The sequence below is a fragment of the Sturnus vulgaris genome, chromosome 17 (genome assembly GCF_052056855.1).
Source record: "Sturnus vulgaris isolate bStuVul1 chromosome 17, bStuVul1.hap1, whole genome shotgun sequence".
In the NCBI taxonomy this organism is placed as follows: domain Eukaryota; kingdom Metazoa; phylum Chordata; class Aves; order Passeriformes; family Sturnidae; genus Sturnus; species Sturnus vulgaris.
This window is the reverse complement of record NC_142259.1, coordinates 7,596,494-7,613,754: the sequence shown is the minus strand read 5'-3', so window position 1 is coordinate 7,613,754 and position 17,261 is coordinate 7,596,494. Positions and strand designations below refer to the sequence as shown.

The 17,261-nt window shown below is 48.5% G+C and overlaps 2 protein-coding genes across 2 annotated transcripts; one reads left to right on the top strand and one right to left on the bottom strand.

The window, feature by feature from the left end:
- Positions 1-299: 299 nt before the first annotated feature.
- POFUT1 (protein O-fucosyltransferase 1) lies at positions 300-5,707 on the bottom strand. Its single transcript, XM_014890168.2, has 7 exons — positions 5,494-5,707; positions 5,132-5,253; positions 4,825-5,007; positions 4,157-4,269; positions 3,293-3,485; positions 2,537-2,779; positions 300-2,104 (listed from the first exon to the last, which is right to left on the bottom strand). The coding sequence occupies exons 1-7, from the start codon at positions 5,651-5,653 to the stop codon at positions 1,916-1,918; spliced, it is 1,203 nt and encodes a 400-aa protein (XP_014745654.2). The 5' UTR covers positions 5,654-5,707; the 3' UTR covers positions 300-1,915.
- Positions 5,708-5,710: 3 nt separating this feature from the next.
- Positions 5,711-12,716, top strand: PLAGL2 (PLAG1 like zinc finger 2). The gene is made up of 4 exons (XM_014890100.2): positions 5,711-5,784; positions 6,242-6,351; positions 7,781-8,176; positions 8,964-12,716. The coding sequence occupies exons 3-4, from the start codon at positions 7,914-7,916 to the stop codon at positions 10,183-10,185; spliced, it is 1,485 nt and encodes a 494-aa protein (XP_014745586.1). The 5' UTR covers positions 5,711-5,784; positions 6,242-6,351; positions 7,781-7,913; the 3' UTR covers positions 10,186-12,716.
- Positions 12,717-17,261: the final 4,545 nt, after the last annotated feature.

The window sequence follows — 17,261 nt, the reverse complement described above, 5'->3', positions numbered from 1 at the left end:
GATGGAGCCGGGACAAAGGGACCGCACCGCGGGCATCCCGCACGCCGCCAAAACCCAAAGTGCCGCGTTCTGCCCCAGCCGGGCGGGTCCCGCCGCTCCGCCGCACCCAGTCTCGGGGCTTTAAAATTCTCCAAAACTCGAGAATATTTCCAAGGAGAACAAGAAGTCCATAAAGGAAAGCTATTCAAGAGTTAAACCCCCTTAATCAGAGCTGTCTGCATGGCAGCAGTGCAGTGGAGGCTCTGGTATGAGAGACTCCTGCAATGGAGGAAGAGGAAGGAATGTTGGTGCACTACGAGTGAATACAAAATCAAATTTTTATTTGTACAAAAAATACCTTATTTAAAAAAACAAAAAGCCACCACACCCTAACATTTTGTTTTAATACTTTGTCTTCCCAACAGTGTGGGGAAAGGCTTCCCCTGCTCCACAGCAAGGCAAGGCAGCCCCAAGGGCATCACCCAAGATCAGTAAACTGTATGACACAAGGAGGTTCAGCCTTCAAAAGCCCGGCTCCCAAAGGCCTCAAACCTGAAAATTTTGCCCCAAATCCCATGATTTTTGAAGCCTGCCCTGAGAAAACAAGAGATAAGTTTTTGCCACCTGACACCTGGGGGGGATCTTCTCATTTTGCCTTCTTTTGCTCACTCCCCTGAGCCTTCAAAATCCTTCAAAGTTCAGAAACATTTCAATGAGGACAAGACCACCATAAAAAGAAACATTTGGAATGAATTGCTCATAACAGCCTTGCCTGGACTGCAACAGTGCACTGGAGGCACGAGCTCTGGTACCACAGACTCACCCAAGTGGCATTTTTGAAAAATGAACTGTTCTGTACTCACTCTTTGGACCAGGAAACGAAGCCACCAAAAGGCATTGGTCAAGTTGAGTCTCACCATGCTGGAATTATCAGTGTTACCAGCATCAAACTGCATCAGGTTAAACAGCAGGGTTTGGGATGTTGCTTCCCCATCAATGAATTATTTCCCAGAGTCACCTCCACTGGGAACTGCCCCAGACAAAGGTAATGCTCTCAGAGGGCTTACCCAATAAAGTACAAAAACAAAACAATACCATAGACCAGGTGTGACATATCCAACCTCACTAAAGCTATTTTAAAAACCTCAAAGTTTCTCTTCTACCACAGACCTTACTGACACCAACAGCTACAAAGCTACAAGCCCCCAATCTCCAGTTCTGGACTGACTGTGACAGATCTGCTCCCATGTCCCTGCACACATCTTGCCCCAGGCTGATATAGAGAGGCTGAATAGGCAGCTGCCATGTCACACCATGTCCCACTGCACTCCTCCAGCATCACCAAAGAGATCCAGGGCCCCACAGCACTGGGTATGGAATCTCTTTGGACAGGAGAAGGAACACTGAGGCACTGTGGTGACCCAGGTCTGGTAAGACAATTGTGGTCCTTGATAAAAGCCAGAGCTTTTTCAGTCCTGAACTTCACCTTGCATGACCTTTTCAGGGAACCTGATATGTCTGACAAAAGTTTTACACTCAAAAAGAACCAATTATGGTCAGTTTTGAACACGAAGCTTCAAAAGATCTCCAGGTGAGAGTTATGAATTAACAGAGAAAGAAAAGAGGAAATCTGAGCAGCTGCTTCATCATGATTGTTGATGAATCCCAAGTAGTGAGAATGGAGAGCTATAAAAGCTACATCTTAAAAAAACTAGACATAGTTTATAGTTTCCTATAAACTACATGATTTAAATCTCTATCTGAGCTCACACTGGAAACACTGGAGAGATCAGACAGAACAGTCTGGAAGGGACTATGAGGAGCATTGGAGGGCAGGAGCTCTCCCACAGCCCAGCAGTGACTGCCCACAGCAAATGCTGCAGCACCAAGGACCCAGCTCAGAGCCCTGGAACCACAGAGCCTCTTCCTCCTTTGGTCAGAACTCATCCCTCAGCCTCGGTGGGTGGTCCATGCCAAAAAATGAGGAGGGTTTCCCATGGATGTCACGCTCTCTTTTCACAAAGGCAGTGAAGGAAGAGACACAGTTCCCGATGAAGTGGTCAGACTGGCCAAGGATGTACAGATCAATCTGAGGCACTTCTGGCTGCAAGCTGACAACCTTGAGCTGCAGAGAAACGAGGAGAGCAGATTAATCCAGTCAGCTATTATCACAATCCAATGTCTTGGCATAATATTAGAAATGGAATACACAACAGAAAGAGTGAGTTTTGTCTTTCTCTGCCCTATAACTCATTTATGATCAGATCAATGTCAAAGCATTTCTGAAAATCACTTAGGTTTATTTAATTTAAACCCTTTTCATGGAAATATTAATTCCCATGCCAGATAATGCTCTTCAATATCCTGGGGAAAAAAAAAGAGTTTTACAGGATAATTTTTATTGCTATGAGCTAAATTCACTTTGAGATGCCAATATTTGACTGTGAATAGCCTATTCCACAATTGCCTGTCTGCTGTCCATAACAGCCTCGGGCCAGAATCCAATGGAGGGTTTTATCCAAGCACTCCTGCCAGAAGATGTTTCTGGAAGACTCACCTTTCCCTGGAAGAACTGCTGTATTTCTGTTGTGTATGGCTCGGAATCGGTAGCAATATAAACAGATTTAGCTTCAATCTTTGCCACCCAGAGCTTGAGAGCCCGTTTGATCTCTCTGAGGTCTGGCAGGCACATGTCCATGGTGAGAGGCACTGCAGCACTCCGGTCGTAGCCCACACACTGTGGTGAAGCCATGAAGTGTGGCCCAGCTGTCCCATCCTTTAACATGTTGCAGGCATTTTTCTATTGGAAAAGAGAATCACAGATCATCAAAGTTGAAAACCTCTGAGATTATCAAGTCCAAACTTTGAACCAATACCCCATGCCCACTAAACCTTATCAAAAAGCACCACATCTACTTGTGTTGTGGACACTTCCAGGAATGCCAATTCCACCATGGCGCTGGGCAGGCTGGGCCAGTGCTCAATCACTCTTTCAGTGAAGAATTTTTCACTAATATCCAAACTGAACCTCCCCTGGTGCAACCTGAGGCCACTTCCCTTTGTCCTGTTGCTGGGAGGAGAGGCAGAACCCCACCTGGCCACAACCTATTTTCGTTCTCCAAGCACCGCATTCGAGTGAGAAAACACCACCACATCCCCAGCCTCTGCCTGTCTGAAAGAATCCCAGCAGCACTGCTAACACACAGGGAGCTCCTGGATGCCAGCAGGGATCAGGTGGCTCTCCCAGCACAGCTCCTTTTTGAGCAGCTTTGTCCACATCCCACTTGTCACCAGCCTCAGGGCACTGCCGTACCCAGTCCGAGCCGATCCTCAGGTGAATGCCGACGTAGGGCCGGAGCAGCAGAGACTGGATATGGGATTCTCCCTTCTCCACCATTGCATCCGACCACTCCATGTACTTCTGCAGGGGCCTGTGCTCCTCCAGGACAGGAAACTGGGCTGGAGCTCCAGGTAAAGCAAGGACAGGGTGCTCAGAGGGTGGAAACCTACAGAAAACCAAACTTCAGCAGTCTGAAATGTGACCTAACCTGCACTAAGACTGCTGTGAAGGTTAGAGTAGAAAGTAGGAACACCCCAAAATGTGCAGCACTATTGCTCCAGATTTAGATAATTTTAGCTGTTTTGCCATCTGAACTGAAGAAATCTCAGGGACTGTATTTTAGCTCAGACCTTTTATCTGATAGACAATAAGAGAAGAACCTCAAACATGCAGTGAGGAGCTACCAAGCAATGGGATGTTACATTTTCACTCCAGACTAGAGCAATTCTGGCACCCAAATTTACTGATAACAACTAAAGTTACTCATAGCTCTAAAAACACGAGGTAAGCAGCAAAATACTGTTCATAATCACCAATGGAGAACCAAATTCTTTTTGATGATTAATTACATATTTAATAAATAAATACTTAATAAATTCAGTATTCCTGGCTCAGAAGTCAATCAGCCTAACAGAGTTCATACCTAAAGTAATGCCCACAGGAAGTGCCCAGCAAATATTTAATGGAAAAAGCAGTAATATTTTTAATTATATTACTAACTAACCACTTCAATCTCTCCCCTAAAATGTAAAGTCACAATACACAGTCACAGCTGCTTTCATGAGTGACTCTAAATGCCCACAATGACCTGCCAGCACTTTTCCATCTTCTTGCTACCTTTGGATCCAATGGTCCTTGTATGCAGGAATGAAGGAAATTCCCTTGAAGAGCTCAGACTTATCAAAATCCACTTGGAACTGATCCCAGAAGGGACCAAATGGATTTCCATCCTGCAAAGAAAAGACAAGTGCTCATTCAGTGTATATAGAGAGCCTGACAGAGGGATCTAGCAAGATGCTGAGGTGCAAAGCAGGAGCCTGTTCCAGGATGGAAGCAGTTGGAATACAACAGCCTGTTTGACACACCAGCTCCACAGGAAGGAGACACTGAAATATATTAAGGGAAGTTCACTGAGAAGGTTGCAAAGGTTGTCTTAAGGAACAAGGACACCACAGTTTCCAAACTTGTACTTAAGAGAGGTTGCTTTAACACCATCTGGAAAACTATCACAGCTAGGAAACAGAGAGCAGGAGATAAGCTACAGTAACAATCAAGTCTGAAGTGATAAAATCTACTTGCATACACTGTATCCCCGATCCCCAAGCACTTGGAGACAAAGAAAACTGATGATGGCACAGCATGCCACTCCACAAGTGGTGAAAGCAACGCCACACGGACCGATTTGCGGTGGGTAACTCCTAAATTTGCAAATCAATGGCGACCTGAATGAGTCAATCATAGCCTTCGGAACTAAGCCATTCCCGAGGGGCTGAGGAGGAACTCACCTTCATGGGACATGTGCTTTTGTCCGCGCTTCTTTGGGCAGCAGCCTCGAAGCAATAAGCCACCCTCCTGCCGGGCGGCCAGTGCCGGGGCGCCAGATGCTCCATGAACTGCTCCAGGCTGATCACGCGGTGGTAGCGCCGGAGCGGCTCCAGCCTGAAGTGCTCCGAGTAGGGGACGTGCAGCTGTGGGAGAACAGAGCCCGTGAGCCGGGGGTGCCCTTACCCGGGGCCCGCAGCTCATCCCCGCAGAATTCCCGGCCCTGCCCGCTGCTGCCCCGCTCCCTCCCCGCGCCCGCCGGGGGCTCACGTTGGTGTAGGGCGGGCGGTGGTGTCGGTACTCGATCCAGGGCGGCACGGCCAGAGTCCGGTTGAGGGCGCGGGCGAAGGCCAGGGCTCCCAGGAAGTGCTCGGCTTGGTTACCGAAGCGGCCTGCGAGAGATGCAGCTCAGGCGGGGACCGCGGGATGCAGCGGGAGCCGCACCGGGGGATGGACCGGGGCATGGCCCGGGGAATGCAGAGGGAGACAGAGCGCGGACCGCGCCGGGGGATGAAACGGGGTCTGCAGCGGAGTCTGCAGCACAAGGGTCTGCAGCAGGAACCGCACTGGGGGTCGCACCGGGGGGGTGCAACCCAGAGATGCACAGGGGGCCCGCCCCGGGAGAGCCTCACCCATGCAGGGACAGTAGAGCAGGTACCCGGCCTCGTCCCAGGCGGGTGCCGCGCCGCTTCCCGCTGCCATCACCGGGAGGAGCAGGAGGAGGACAAGGAGCACCGGGACCGGCGGCACCGCCATGGCGGCTCGTCGGCGGCCAGAGCCCGGCGCCACCATCCCGTCATGCCCCGCGGCGCGCCGCCCTGGCGGCCACCACCGAGGCGTGACGTCACTCCCACAAGGCCCCGCGCAATGGCGCCGCCGGGGCCGGGACCGGAGCCGCGCTTGGCGGGGCCCGGGGGAACGGGGTGAGCGCGGGGGGGCGAGGGAGGGGGGCGGCACCGCAGCGAGGGGCGGTGGCACGGCCGTACCCTCCCCTCAGTGGCGGGGTCCCCTCAGGGGACAGGGGGGCGTGTGAGGAGGAGGAGGAGGATGCGGGGCGGAGTGGGGGGGCGTAGGCCGGGCCCGCCTCCCTCCCTTCCTTCAGAGCTGCGGGGCGGGGGTGGGATGTGTGATCACGCTCCACCGGGGCTGCATTATCCACGGAGCGCTCCCGGGGGTGGGGGTCCCGCGGTTGGCTTCCGAGGCAAACGGCCTGGAGGTGCCAGAGGGAGGAGCGAGTTGCCCCTCGCGGTCAGCCCCCGGCACCTCCGCCGTTTGCAAGGCGGTTGCCACAGCACCTCTGAATTCCCTAAAATTCCGGTGCGATCGTTTATGCACCTTATTGTTAAAAACATCAACATTCAAACTCTTGTCTTCTTCCAGGTAGCTTTGAAACTGGCCCAGATGGCCAGGCTTTTCCGGAGGGAAAGGAGCAGTTCCCTGGTGAAAGTGGCAGAGACTCCCGAGACACCTGCACAGCTCTGGAGCAAGAGGTAGAGAACAGTCATCTTTTCTGGGACATATTTCATAGAGAGGTGAAATATTCATGTTTTTGGCACCCAGAAAGACAGATTGCTCTGAACCAAAGGCTTCCTGCACCCTGAGGGATCAGAGCAGCTGTCACATCATGCTGGTTTGTCCCAAAGTGGCACCTCAGCAGTTCTGGTCCTTTATTGTTCTGCTCGGACCATGTTGATTTAGCCTGCACAAAACCAAGTTTTGTTCTTAACGGGCATTCCTAAAGCTCAAAGTGACATGTTTTCTTGGAGTGATCCTGTTTCCCAGTGTTTTTGCACCCTGAAGGAACCATCCATGGTATTTGGGGTGATGGTGCAGTCACAGTAATTGTGACTTCAGCTCTTCATAACGTTCCTTGAGCACTTTCTTGGGGTTGGTTTGTTCCCTCGCAGTTGCACATCCTGCCCACAACTCGCACTCATGTTGATGTGCAGCAGGAAGTTCCTCCTCTGAAGCAATCATGGAGTGAGGGTTTGATGCTATTTTAAGAAGAGTTTCTCAGGCAGCCAAATTGAGTGAAAGAGATCGGTTTTATTTCAGCTGACCGTTTACCAGTCAAGTTGGCAGTAGAACTTTATAAAAATGTTTTTACTTCACCAACACACAACTCAAGAACAACCTGCTAAGAGAGATTAATGTAGAACCTCGTCAACCTGAAACCCAGAAGAGCTTACAGGAGGTGTATTTTCTTGAACAGGAAACAGTATGAGCTTCCATTATTAATGGATGAGAGTGTCAAATTAAAAAAAAAAGAGTAAAAAATTGCTCATTACAGTAGAAAACTTGCTGATGCAGAGAGGCAGAATCTGCCTCACAATCGAAAAGTGAAAATACAATGAGTAATCCCACCCTGAAGAGGAGCAGCATCCGTTGCCTTCCAGAAAAAGGTGTGGTGTTGACGATAATTGCAAGTTTTCTTCCTCAGCCCTGTTCAGCCACATGTGGGGGTTCAGATTGATTTGCTCTGGAGATGGTCTTGCCCAGTGCGCCAGGCTGGTAGCAGAAAGGATGAGACAAGAAAATACAAGAGAACTTTGGTTTCTCTGAGAATCTCTGGGAGGGAATTCTGTATAGGCAGAGACCAAGAGCAAGTGAGAATATGAAAAAAGGGGATGAGAAGTGATCCACAAAACCCACAGGGAAAGGTATTTAGAGCTACAAACAGAAAACTTTTCAGGAGAAAATACATCCAACAGGTAACACTAGCTCTTAGTTGCAAAAAATGCAATTCATAAAAAGTTTAGCATAATTTTATTCAGGTAACAAGTTAAGGGGGAAAAGACAGAAAAATATTGTTGATTGGAGATTGTAGTTCACCATGACTGGGAACACGCATCTTCACATGTTCACTGTGTGCATGGGTGAAGGTTGCAGTGTCTTAACACCAACCTTCTGTGATTTCAGATGAAGAAGTTTTGCTATTAAAGCAGTTTGGTCACAGGGGCCTCCAACAGAAAACTGCACCAGGACAACATCACAGTGAGACATCCATGGGCTCGAGTTCTGCTTGACATGGCCATGTTCTACTAGACCTGCCATGACGGCATTTTTTCCCAGTGTTCCCAACTGGATTCAAGATGCAAAGCAGGAGGAGGAAGAGACAGGCTGGAAATTAGTCCCCAGACCAAGAGGTGAAGAGACCGAAAGTCAGGGAAAATGCCAGTGTGAATTATCGGAGCCCTCCTTCCCTCACGTGGACAAGCTGAGAACTCACACACTTGCCCATTCCGAGCAGAGGCCCTACAACTGCCCCCAGCTGCACTGTGGCAAGGCCTTTGCCTCCAAGTACAAGCTCTATAGGTAGGTACCTGCAAGTGCCTCTGCCCAGCAGTGCCAGGAGAGAGGGGAAACCCCCTCCCTCGTGTGTCTTTGCTTGAATTTCTGAGAAGCTGGAGGAGGGGAAATGCCCTTTTACCTTGCAAAGCAGTTGAGTCCCAGACATTACCATACTTGGCATCTCTTTAGGCACCTTCCAGAGAACTTCAGCTAATGCTGTATCCTGAGCTCAAGCTGTTTTTCACTGAGGAGGAAATAGAAACAGAAAGTGAAGTTCACAGATTAAGAAACAAAATGAAAAGCAAGAATAGCATTTGCATTCCTAAGTCCTGCCTCTAACCACAGGATAATTCCATGGCAGCTGTTGCTCCAGTATGGAGAAGTAGAGTTCCCATTTAAGTAGTGAAGTACAACACAAAATAATTAAACAGTGATGGCTGAGAACTTGAAATCAGATGAACCACAGTGTGGGAGAGTGTGAGATCACCAAAGTGAAATCAGACCACAATGGCTGTCAGCAGACTTGGGCACACAGCCTGACCCTCGTGATGAACTGAAGTTTTCTCACCTAGTGTCACAAACTGGGGAGGTTTTTATGGCAGCCTCAGCAGAGAGCAGGAGCTGAGGAGAGACAGCTGCTGGGACAGACTGTAGGTTTTGCCTGAAGCATTGTGCTCCTCGTTTAGTGGAGGCAAAATGCCGTCTGAGATTTTTGTGGCATAAAGTGTAGGACACAAAATTTTAGAAAACTATCATGTGTTCCCTCAGGGGCTGGATGTTTGTCTGACCTTCCCTGCTTTTCTCCCCTAAGGCATATGGCCACACACTCTGCTCAGAAGCCCCACCAGTGCATGTACTGCGAGAAGATGTTTCACCGGAAGGATCACCTTCGGAACCACCTGCAGACCCACGATCCCAACAAGGAGGCCCTGCACTGTCCCGAGTGCGGCAAGAACTACAACACCAAACTGGGCTTCAGGCGACACCTAGCCATGCATGCAGCTGCCAGCGGTGACCTCAGCTGCAAGGTGTGCCTCCAGACCTTTGAGAGCACCCAGGTCCTGCTGGAGCACCTCAAAGCTCATTCCAGGCGCGCTTCCGGCGGGGCCAAGGAAAAGAAGCATCCATGTGACCACTGTGATCGGCGCTTCTACACCCGGAAAGACGTGCGGAGACACCTGGTAGTGCACACAGGCCGAAAGGACTTCTTGTGCCAGTACTGTGCTCAGAGGTTTGGGAGGAAAGACCACCTGACCAGGCACATGAAGAAAAGCCACTCCCAGGAACTGCTGAAGATTAAGACGGAGCCAGTGGACATGTTGGGTCTGCTCAGCTGCAGCTCCTCTGTGGCAGTGAAGGAAGAGCTGAGTCCTGTCCTGTGTATGGCATCCAGAGACATGATGGGTGGTAAGAGCTTCCCTGGCATGCTGCCCGTGGGCATGTACAGCACACATCTCCAAACCATGCCAAGCTCAGGGATGCCCCATTCTTTGGTTCCTAATTCTCTTCCAATGGGAATGAGCTATCCTCTGGAGTCTTCTTCTCCCATCTCCTCCCCACCGCAACCTCCTCCAAAGTATCAGCTTGGATCTACCTCATATTTGCCTGAGAAACTACCCAAAGTAGAGGTGGACAGCTTTTTGTCAGACTTCCCTGGCAGCCTGTCTCTCTCATCTGGTGATCCTCAGTCCTCTTCGCCTCAGCCACCCGCCCTGGATGAGGCTTTGCTTTCCAAGAGCCCTGCTAACCTCTCAGAGGCTCTCTGTGCTGCTAACATGGACTTTTCTCATCTTCTTGGCTTCCTCCCCCTAAATCTTCCTCCTTGCAATCCACCTGTCTCATCAGGAGGATTGGTCATGGGCTACTCGCAGGGGGAGGCACAGCCACTGCTCACCACTTTGCAACATCAACCTCAAGAGTCTCCTGGAGCCGGGGCCTCGCTGAACTTTGGGTCCCTTCATTCGTTGCCCCCCGTCTTCACCTCCAGCTTGAGCACAACCACGCTGCCACGGTTCCACCAGGCGTTCCAATAAGCTGGAAATAGCACTGGAGAACAGATCTTTCAGCCACCCTTCTGTGGAGAGCCTTAAAAACGCACAACTCTTCCTTCCTTGGGGGTGTGAAAGCTCTGGCAGAGCTGGGTCAGACAGGAGGTCTCTGATCTCGGAGGGAGCACTTGTAGACTGGAACAGCTGATACCCCATGCGAGTCCCAGTCCTGTACAGCAGAAAGATTTCAAAGCTGATAGACTGGATATATTTTATCTAATTTTTAATCTGTGAATCAGGAGCAGCGCTTAGCACTGACCTTCCCTGAGAATGCTGGAGCTATGTTCCTCTCTGGGAAGGGACTGTCCCTCAGAAGGAGTTGAGACTCTTTCATCCTGGGCTACACTTTTGAAGAGTCCAGCTTCCATTTCATGTTACCACACTGCAATTCTGGCAAACCAGCCAACACCTCCACATGGTGAAGAAGTCATTATACCGCTCTGTATGAAGCCAATGGGGAAGAAGCTGTCCTTCCCTGCTACCTCTCATCCCATCACCCAACACAGCTTACTCCACATCAGTGTTAAGCAACAAGCCCGTTTACATAGTGAATTCAGCGTCACTTCTTTGGAGCCATTAGGATCAACTCTTTACGGTGAACATTGTTTACACAATACAAATCTGTTTCTGCCATTGCAAAAATAGGAGGCACCAGAATACACTGGGTTCATCTCTGGTGTAGCTAGAACACTGTTTACACAACGAAGTCAGGTTGCACTGACTTCTCTTCACTTACCATGTTCTTCCCCCATGGGGAAATACACTGCTTTTGGACCACTTCAGCCTTTGCCCCCGTAGGCAGCAGCTTCCTGCCTTTTCTCGCTGGCTGTCCCGAGTGAAGGGGATGGAGCAGCTCTCACAGCTTAGCTTGGTGTGCAGTGTATGGACAGAGCCCTTTTAAATATCTCCCCCAGGCAAACAGATCTGGAAACCAAAGCATGTGAGAGAGCTGGGTGAGGAGCTCGAGACATCGAGCACTGGCGTACCAGGCGTGGGTGAGAACAAGCTGCAGTCCCTGCTCCATAGGTTCCCTTGGGATGAGGAACAGAGTATGAGTTTCTGGGGTTTGGGGTTTTTTAACCACAGCTATTCATTGAGGTCAGCGGCCTTTTTGGCTTATCTGGGAAGCAGCCTCAAAGGTATATTTTAACCTCAATGGTGATAACATCCAAGAATCAAAGAAAAAATTGATCCCAGCTTCATGTATACACTGTCAGTGTATTTGAAGCATTTCTCCCAACACCAATAGTTCTAACAAATGCTGAGGTTTGGGACCTGCAGTCAACTTTTCACTTTGGATTTGGTTCCACTGGCCTTTTTTGTTCTCTCCTGCTCAAGCCTTGCCTTCTGAAGTTAAAATCCTGCTTCCCTTGCTCCCTGCCCTACCTCTTAAACTCTTCCATGGGCTGTCTACCTACCAGGGCAGAAGGGTTATACTGGGAAGTGGCAGCCAGCTGCTGGTATCATTTAGCACCTGTATTGTCTCCTGCTCCTGGTTTTCTGGGCACTTATACTGCAGATGGGGACATACAGAGGTCGCTCTGCACTGGCTCACGTTTATGACTATGGACAGGCAGATCTTCATACCTCAGCATGGAGGAACCATTGTAGGCCAATATAAACCAGGAAATCAGTCAACATTGTTCTCCATAAATCTAGGAAATGCAAAATCTACCTCTACTCTGTTATCTCAGCTCCTTGGGTGAAGCCAGATGTCCTCCCTTGTCTCCCCAGAGCACATCCACCTCAGTTGATGCATATTCCTTCCTGCTGAGCCATGATCCCACTGTGTGACATCAGCTGTGCCTCTTTTGGTCACAGGCTTGTCCCCCTTCCATTTTACTCCAGAATTTTATTTTTAATTTAGCTTAGTAATTCTTCCCAGAATGACTCTTTAGCAATCCATTGATTCTCCAGAACATAGATCGGTTGTTTTAGGTTAGCCAGCAATGCTGCAAATAAGACTTTTGTATCAAAATGTAATATAAGATTTATTTACCTCAGCAATATCCTGTGGCAATGATCTCCCCGAGTTGAATGCAGTACTTTTTCCTTTTCTCCACTGGAAAATGTTGCCTTTCCAAGTCCAACGAGTGCCTTCTTGTTCTCTAACCTAGCAAAGGTAAACAGGGCATTGCAGCCAGTCTGTTTACCAGCATTGAATACCTCAAGCCTGTCTTCTATTGCTTTGCTCCTTGCAAATTAAAGAGTTTCACACTGTTATCAATTATATGCAAGCCTTATCCCTGTCTTCAGTTGAAAGGATTATTATTTTTTGAGAAATAAATGGTCAGAACTGATCACTCACTGCCAGTGAGGATTATCAGATTTATGCAATGCCATCACACACCTTCTCCCACTGCAGAACATTCAGGTTTCTTGCTTCCTGCCTGCATTGTACTCTGAACAGATGTCATCACTGGAATTCCTTTAGCAGTGGTAGCTAAACTTAGAGCCAGGCATCTTTTTCCTACCAGTAGTCTGTCAAAGAATAAATGGAATTCATTTTGCTATGATTTGCACGTGTGATTTGCTTTCCACAGCTACTTTAACAAGCAGAACTGCAATAACCTCTGTCAATGCAAGGAAAATCTAACCCAGCAAGGGCAGCCTGGTCAGAGACGGCATTGGAGCTGATTCCAGGTGTTTGCACAGGAAAATGGATTCAAAGTTCCTCTGCCACTACAGCTTGTCATCTGAAAGTATTTTACCAGTCAGTCTAAAACTAACAAGACTAATTCCATTTGAAATAGCAAGTGTGCAATTCACAGAACAAATGATAGTGAACAATTGTTATCTGTTTATGAGAAATTACTTTTGAGTTATCCAAGCTTACAGCACTTGGGAATCCCAGTCCACTAGGACATATGTACCAAGCTCTTAGGCAAGTCAGTGGAAGTCTGCTTTGCCAAGCTCCTGCTGATGCAGCTGGAGGTGAGGGACAAGGGCATGCTGTGAGGGGGATTGCTGCAGCACAGCCTACAATCTATTTTGTGGTGTATGTGCAGGGCTTTGTGGCAGCCACTGTACTGGTTACGTGATTAAAAAAAAATCATCCCAGAAAGAGTTTGGGTTTGGTTTTTGTTTTGGACCTTGAGTTTGGGGCTGCAGGTCCAGGACATGGCTGTGAGTCAGGCAGGCAGAGCCCAGCACACCTGTACCAGGGAGATTGCACCAGATTCAGTCCAAGGGCAGCAACTACAGCGCATAATTGTTCAGGAGGGTTTAGTTAAGCACAGGAATGTTTTCAGCTGGCTGGCTTGGGAGATGTCCAAAGCAGTATGAACAATGCAGTCAGCTAAGATACAAACCCATAGACCTCCAATCAACACAAAGACAGGGCATGAACTTGCCAGCCCTTTTAAATCAGACCCTGGATTCTCAGAAAGCCAAGGATCTAACGTCCCCCTAGAACTAACAAATAGCCAAGCCACTCCCTGGCAGCAGAGGATTAACTCTTGCCCATCCTTCCGGGCTCAGATTGCCAGAACCCTGGGAAAGGCTGAAGATCTTTTTCCCTCTGGGATTACAGCTCACTCAAAATCCATTTGTAGAAGGAACAACGTGTTATCTTGCATTTGCTTCCACTGAATTTCACATGACAGAATACCTGCACACCGCGTTGTGACAGACCCCTTTCTCTGTCTCACAACATTGCTGCTCTTTAGCCTCAGTGTTGAAAAATGGTGTCACTTCAGCTGGAATCCTTTTCTCATCTCTGGTAGATTGATGGTTTCAGTACTTTTGTTGAGCTCAGCTCTTTGTTCTTTAATTCCTTCCTTGCTGACAGGTGAACGGCAGCTGCTGGGAAGATTTCCTGCAGTTCACTGAAAAAATCCCCTTTTCCTTTCTCTGCCATTGCACCGCCTTTGCTCTCTGAACAGAACAACCCCACAGAGGCATTTTCTGCTGCCTGCAATTAAAATTTCCACAAATAAATCTTCAAAGATGTGCTTCCCATCACCCTACCTTCTTGCTTATCCTCTAATCCCAGTTAGTCAGGCTGACTGAATTCTCCCTCAGGTGCCTATTTTTAGTTAATTGCCTGCCCAAGCCCTGGAGCTATTCTGCCACTGAACAGTGAAGTGGATAAATGGCTCAAACAGAACCACTTCAGGTTTCCATCCTCATCCAAAATTTGTGTCTTTTCCATTTATTTTATTTTTCCCAGTTCCTAGAGATGGGAGCTGCTACCTGAAGTGCTGAATCCCATCCTGGCTGACCCCTGTGTGGTAGGAGGAGGTTTGGTTTAGCCTATCTGTTGGATCTGGGAAGCCCCATCTTTTCACCCAGTCCCCAGCTCTGGCACCTCTCGCCCTTTCCACGCCTGTTTACCATAACATACCACAGCCATACTGATCCTTTCTTGGAAAGCAGCTGGAAGCTGCCAGGAAGATGCTAATACCACTGCTCCAGCTGCCTACAGGACCACTATTCCTATTCCCCACCACCTCTCAGGTTCTATTGTCCCTGCTGCACAATCCATGCACACTCACATTAGGCTCACCTCTGGCTATTCCCAATGATGGACTTGCTTCCTTCTGTAAGAAGGATACTCTAGGAATCCTACACGTTGCAGGTATTCTTATGGCTGTAGGTAAGTTTTCTTCTGGGATAGTCTGCAATCTTTACCAGGAGCCAGCTCTACATCTTCCCACAGGCCAGACACCACTAAACACTTCAGACTGGCATGCAAACAGGTCAAGCAAAAATAGAACTGGTGTTCAGAAATGAGACCAGAAAACAGATCACATTCTGCCTCTCACAAATCCCTACCCGGAGATGAGCTTGGCTTTCCTGTTCAAGCTACGTTTTGTTTTCATGTGCACAGGTGAGCTGCAGGAGGAGCCTGAAGCACCTTCCTCACTTTGTGCTCGTGTTTGAAGCCAGGTCTGCGTGGTCCTTTCCACCAGTGCCTAAATACCAGCATGGAAATAGAGCATATATGACACAGAGGGAGCCTCTCTGTATCAGATCACAGTGACAAGGAAAGTTAAAAGCATTGCAAAAGAAAACCAGGGAATTTGGAATTATTTTTTATATTACTATAAATAGGTCAGCCCTTCAGCTGGAGGAAAAATCCTCAACATTGAAGTGTCATGTTACAAACCAACTATCCCTCACTTTTGTGTTTTTGTTTTGAACTACTGTGCAAGGGGATAACCAGCTCTAGCATGGAAAGTACTGAGTGGACTGGAGACAGCTCCAGGGCCTGCAGGACAGGCACAGCCTCCAACACCTGGGACAGGCCAGGCTGCCTGAGTGTGCAGGTGAACAGGCAGGGACCTGCCTGCAGCCCTTCTCCCTCTGTAGTCAGTGTCTTGTGCTTGAAGGTAATACAAGCTTTGCTCACAGCCCGCTGTAGCACATCCCAGAACTTCTGCTAGAAGCCTCTCTGGAGTTTGAGTTCTCTTCACCCTACTGAGTGCCTCAGCCTTAATGCTTTGTGGAGCTTTCCCACTTTAGTGATTCCTGATATCTAGGAGCAATTTTTAGAAAGACTGTTTTGTAACACTTGAACCAGTGTTTTCCTTAAATGAGGATATTGAAGAACACAGAGCTGTCTGATTTACTCTTGAGACGTGGGGTGGCTACAAGAAGGACAAAAAAGAACCTGTAGAACCCCTGGGAGAAGCCAAGCTCCAAAACTGCTGCTGGAAGAAAAGCTACTGAGTGGCCTCTGCAGCCAGAAGTCATGCCAAGAACCCTCTCCCAGCACAAGCTCTGCCATCTCCCACAAGAGCCTGTAAATCCCATTGGAATGTGAAAGGTTTGGGATTAGCCGTGGGAGGGGATGGGAAAGCCACAGTGTCCCTCCCCAGGGCTGCTATTCACACTGTCCCTTCTTGTGCTGGTTCTGGACAGACCCCGTGTCTGACCTCCCTCCCTGCAGCTACAGCTGCCAAAGCCAGAAACTTCCCATTGTAAAAGCTCAACTGGTTTTCTAAAAACAAACTTTCTAGCACTTTTACACAGAGTGAATGACCTCTTTTAATGGAGTATTTTGGGGGCTGTAAACAAGGTTTTTAAATTGTAATTAAGTGCCATTAGGAAATGCATGGTTCATCACTGAAATTAGCTCTCGCAAAATGAAGTTCAAATTAAAAGCATCTTTTATAATGAAGTTGTTTATTAAAAGCATTTGGATGATCTACCCCAGGTGTCTTCATGGATGGGAGTTTGAGTTTTGGTTGGATTAAGACAAGATAGAATCATAAGGCAGATCAAAGACACAGTTCCCTACATGAAGCCACAGAGGTTTTGAAATTTCTTCCAAGCAAAGAATTAGACCCACAAGAAAAAAGAAAACAAGCCAGCACCCCACTGGGGAGGCAGCCACAGCAGACACCATAATCCCCTGTCAAGGAGAATGATGTTCGTTAGACAAAGTTCTGGTCACTTGGTTTCACTAAAATTTCCAGCCTGTGTGGCAGCATTTCAGAAAAGTCCAGCCCACTCCCCCTCCCAAATAACCCAAACATGCTCTGCTCCCCACAGGCAGGAGAACCAGCACCAAACCTCAGCTTAAGCTACAGCTGGCTGCTGGCACCAGCAGCATTTGAAGATGAAAAAGGGCAGAGCACACAGGCCCCTCTTGGGATTGTCCTTCAGAACATGGATTAAAAGCTGACAGCCATGATCAGTGTTAGGTGCTTGTCTAAGTATGATCTAGTTTTCAGTTCTAGTTTTCATTCCTAATTCAGCCATCATTAAAACGTGCCCTTTCCTCAGCATCTTTCTCCTGGCACTGAGGACTGCGACAGAACATGAATACACTCATCTGCCAAAAATGGGAAGTTCAGCATGGATTGTCCTGGTAGTGGAGCTGAAGCTTCCTCTGCCTTTTTAAAGGGAGAAGGGATTATTCTGATGATTTATGAGTTTTGATTCAAGTATTTGCCAGCTCTGGTCTCACTCACAGACACTCAGCAGCCCTCGACACTGGACTCCATAACCTGGAGGAATCACATCCATTGCTCTGCTGGGCAAACCATCTCAGGAAAAGGGAATTTGCTTTGCCTCCCTCAGCCAGCATTCCAGCAGAGGCTCATTGATCCCCT